Source organism: Zingiber officinale, chromosome 5A, assembly GCF_018446385.1.
Source record: "Zingiber officinale cultivar Zhangliang chromosome 5A, Zo_v1.1, whole genome shotgun sequence".
Lineage (NCBI taxonomy): Eukaryota > Viridiplantae > Streptophyta > Magnoliopsida > Zingiberales > Zingiberaceae > Zingiber > Zingiber officinale.
The window spans coordinates 120,774,518-120,779,407 of NC_055994.1; the positions used below are offsets into that span (position 1 = coordinate 120,774,518).

General features: G+C 34.6%; 1 protein-coding gene across 1 annotated transcript; it reads left to right on the top strand.

Moving 5' to 3' along the window:
- Window positions 1-888: 888 nt before the first annotated feature.
- On the top strand, window positions 889-2,098 carry LOC121983177 (BTB/POZ domain-containing protein At1g01640-like). The gene is made up of 3 exons (XM_042536135.1): window positions 889-1,167; window positions 1,242-1,412; window positions 1,502-2,098. The coding sequence occupies exons 1-3, from the start codon at window positions 979-981 to the stop codon at window positions 1,985-1,987; spliced, it is 846 nt and encodes a 281-aa protein (XP_042392069.1). The 5' UTR covers window positions 889-978; the 3' UTR covers window positions 1,988-2,098.
- Window positions 2,099-4,890: the final 2,792 nt, after the last annotated feature.

A 4,890-nucleotide genomic window follows, 5' to 3' on the forward strand; every position in this document is an offset into this window, starting at 1 on the left:
TTATATTGGGCCCCAGCCCCTATTCTATTGTCCCCTCCCCCCTCCAACATCAAATATGAATGTTAATTTAAAATTTATGAGTTTAGATATTAAATATTTAAAATTATGACTAAGATAAATTTTAGTCGATTTTTTTTTCATTATTAATTTTGATTTTTTACTAGTCAAATTATATTTGGTAAATAATTTTTAAGATTTTAGATTTAAGGCATACTTTATTTTTTATTAAAGTATGATTCTTAATTTTTTACTGATAAAAATTTAATTTACAAATCAAAATTAAAATTAAGTTTGATTAATAAATTAAAAATATTTATTAGTTACAGTTAATTGATATTTTTATAAAAATATTTTTTTTGGAAGTCAAAAGCATATTTAGTAATAATGGAGATGTTTTCTTTAGTAATATTGAACATGATATATATAGAACATTTTTATATAAAAAATTTCTTTATTAATTTAGTTAATATTATTTAAAATGGATCAAATCGTATCAAAACTATTTTAGTAGCTATTAAATAACTACTATAATAGTATAGCAATTATTATATATCTACTATATCGATTTTTTATGATATATATAGAACATTTTTATATAAAAAATTTCTTTATTAATTTAGTTAATATTATTTAAACTGGATCAAATCGTACCAAAACTATTTTAGTAGCTATTAAATAACTACTATAATAGTATAGCAATTATTATATAGTTACTATATCGATTTTTTAAAGGAATTTTTGACCATATTAAAATGTGATTGATTAATTTTAAATAATTTTAACTAAATGGATAAAAATTTTAGATGAGAAATATAATAAAACAATTTTTTTTAAAAAAAAATTGCCTTTTAACAAAAAATAACAATCATAATGCATGGTTTGGGATGAAAACCTAGATTTTTCCGTGCTAATGCATATAAAAATCCTCGACGGTGACAGAGTTCCGATCCATCTCTGTCTCTACGTCCAAAATTCAAGATGGACTGCGCCATCTGTAACTGTAGGCCCATGGTGCAGTATTACACGAATCAGAGGAACTTCATCTGCGACGCCTGCTACGACGGCGCAAAGAGCATGATGACCTTCTTGAATGCCGATCTCGACGGCGATGCCCACCGCAAAGCCGCCGCCAGCATTTCTCACGGCTCCAATTCCCTGCCACCCAAGGCGTGCAGATGTCCCCCCCTCATTTGATTATGGAATGAAAAAAATGATGAATATCAGATTCTGGTGCTATGCAGGGGATTCGGCGTGCGCTCGAGAGGATGAAGGAGATGCAAGGGAGGGAGAAGGCGACGAAGGAGAAGGTGGCTTTTCTTGATGGGTTGGCGGCGCTGTCCGAAGGGTTGCACACCGACATTTTGGTGAAGGCTGGCGACGGCCAACCAGTTCCGGCCCATCGAGCATTGCTGGTGCGACGCATGGTTTTGTGCATTCGCATGAATTTCTTTTGGGATTTGGGCATTCGCATCGATTTCACGCCAAATTGAACTCGTCGCAGGCTTCTAGATCCGAAATCTTCAAGACCATGCTGCTCGCCGACGACTGCAAGGCCGCTCCTGCCGGCGGCATCGTCTCGCTTCCAGAGCTCACGCACCGCGAGCTGCGGCACCTGCTAGAGTTCCTCTACACCGGCGAGCTTCCACCGGTGGAGCAGGATCTCTTCTCGACCGTGCTCTCCCTGCTCGGCGCGGCCGACAAGTACGACATCCCCTTCCTGCGGAAGTCCTGTGAGCGGTGGGTTCTCGCGGACCTTCGCGTCGGCAACGCCCTCGAGGTGCTGGACGCGGCGCATCGATGCTCCGGCGTGGAGCTGAAGGAGCGGGCGATGCGGGTGGTGGTGGAGAAGGCGGAGGAGGTGCTGTTCTCCCCGGAATTCGAGGCGTTCGCCGGCCAGAACTCGGATCTGTGCGTGGAGATCACGAGAGCACTGGTGAACGACAAGACGAAGCAGAAAGTAAAGCATGAGCCAGTTCATAAATGGTAATTAATTGTGTTTATGTTTCATATGAGTCAAAGTAAGTGTCCTTTCTCTTCTCCGTAGTATAAATTTTCTATGTTTAGGTGAAGATTATATTTTCTATGCAATCAATTAATTCCAAAACATTTCTTTATAATTTCTAGCCGATTAATCCCGGAGATGAGGGTAAATCGGAAAGAGGCTTCTCGCTAATGAAAAAGGATTAAAAGTTAAGTAGAAAAGCAAATTTGAATTTGCTCACAATTTCATTTCTCTTTCTTTTATATCTAACAAATTTGGTATCGAGTCTATTATCATAAAGGATGACTATCAAATTCAAACTATGTTTTTTTCATACACAGCAAATCAAATATAACATTATGATTATTATTGAAATTTTCAAGTGGAGACCATCTGTTTTTCACAAAATTTATGCGACATGATGGAAGAAGGTTACAAAGAGAGATAATATCAGCAAGATTTCTCTTCTCCTTCAGAACAAAATTGAAGCAATACAAGGAGAATGCGAAGAAAAATGCTCTAACATTGAGGATCATCCAACACGAGGTAAACAAAATTATTTATCCTATAATTTTTGACATTAGGTGAAAAAGGCTTGGGAATCATCAAGTTACAAAGCTTGTGGAGTGAATTTGATAATTTATCAATGAAAGGAGAACTTGTTAAAGATTTTTCTCGGGAGTGACTGAGATCATCTATCAAATCAAGAATTATCGAGATGTTGTATGGTATAATGCTTAGATCCTCTCTTTTTCCTCTAGTAAAAAGTGAATCCTTTCTAATTTATCTTGATGGAAAAATTTTTATGAGATTGGATAAGTCATTCCAAAAAGCTAGATATATGGTGTCAATTTAAAAAAAATTATGGGGATCTTATTCCTGAAAAGAAACTTGTTAAGAAAATCTTAAGAAAGCTCCCTTAAAAATTCAAGTATATAATTGTTGTTATTGAGTAAACAAAAGATCTCATAAAATTTACACAATATGAACTTATGGGATCTTTAGAAACACATGTGAAAAGAATAAGCAAATACAACAATCACCTATGAAGCATGCTTTTCAAGCAAATGATAACAACTCTAGAAATTCTGAATGAGAACAAAAAGGTAGAGGAGACTCATTTTGTGGATAGATTGATAGCAGAAGTCATGGAAAGAATTTTCAAGGCAGAGTTAGATGAATAAGAGGAAGAGTCTCTTCGTGTCATCAAAAATTTGGTAACTCACATTCTTATGGTTTCATTTGTAAGAAAGCTAGTCATGATCCAAGAGTTGTTATTTTAAATGCACTGGATGTAAAATTTCTAATCATTCTAATAATGATTGCTGGTATAAAAGCGAGAAAATCATAAAGGAAAAAAGATACTTAATTTTAGTAGAACACAATAACAATAAACTATTCTTTTCTACAATGGAGGATAAACAAATGTAATGAAAAATAATATTTAGATAGTGGTTGCAGCAACATTTATCTAAAATCAGTCAACATTTGAAGAGCAGGATAAAAATTATTGTTCTCATGTTGAACTTTGTGAGAACTTTGTGACGGAAAGCAAGTAAAGATGGAAGGAAAACGAGCTATTGCAATTCACATAAGTGGGAGTAACAAAATATTTATATCGGTGCAATCGACATTCAAGATTTTGATATTTGTTTGATAATATGTTATTGAGATATGAATAAAGTTGATCGGATGATTGGGAGTTAGTGAGAATCAAGTAGATCAATGTTGCTCAGATATTTAATTAGCATTCAAGTAAGAAGTCAGTATAACAAAACTGCTAAAAGATAACATCTCAAAGACAATGATTTTAAGAAAAATTATTGTAAATTTAGAAAAAGACAATGATTTTTGACAAGACCGTTGTCTTTGATGCAACAGTTACCCTAAAAGATAATCTTAACAACAGTTGGGACAACGGTGTAATGAACCATTATCAATGAGAATATTTTTACAACACTTGGATCAACTGTACATAAACCGTTGTCGTTGTGATAATAAGACAACGTTTATAAACTTATAAACTATTGTCAATAAAATTATAATGATTGTCTTTTAATATTTTTTTAATTATCAACACTTTTTTACCATAGTTTTCTAAAACTACTGTGTTTTAGTATTTTTTTTTTTTTTGGACCACACCTAAAATTTCCTCCTTGCTCTCAAAATTTTAACGGTGTCCCTATCTTATCGCGATCCCACGCTACCCGCCTTTCAGTTTTTTTTGTTAACCTAAACTTCCCCTCTTCACAGTTGGGTAACGACCTTTAACATTACATCCTCTCTGTGGGGCGATATGTCTTCTCGACCTTTAATTGTCATGTCCCCTTGACTTCTGACTGTCACGTCCCTTTGATTTATGACTGTCACGTCCCTTTGACTTCTGACTGCCACATCCCTTTGACTTATGACTCCCACGTCTCCTTGACTTCTGACTGTCACGTCCCCTTGACTTTTGACTGTCACACCTCCTTGACTTCTGACTACCACGTTTCCTTGACCAGAGATTTTTCTTTAATTTACCATTATTATAAGTGATTATGTCTCTAATAAAAGAAAGTTTGCACGGTATCAAACACAAACAGTACAAAGTTTATTAGAAGCGACTCCATTTCTGCTGGAGGAAAGTTTTTTTAAATTACCTAAAAATTTCTAAAGACATTTTAAGAAGACAAATGTATTCATTATTTATGAAAGAATTAATAAATCGATAAATAAATTATAAAATAAACAGAATTAAAGAAGAAGTCCCTAGGTGTCCAGACCCAGACTATGAGACAATCTGAGAGAAGAAGATATGAAAGTCCAACCCAAAACCACGGGATATGGAATAGACTATTATCATCTAGATGAAAGTATAGCACCTATTCTTGAAAAATGTTCAACATATTCCAAAAAACTAAACGAAG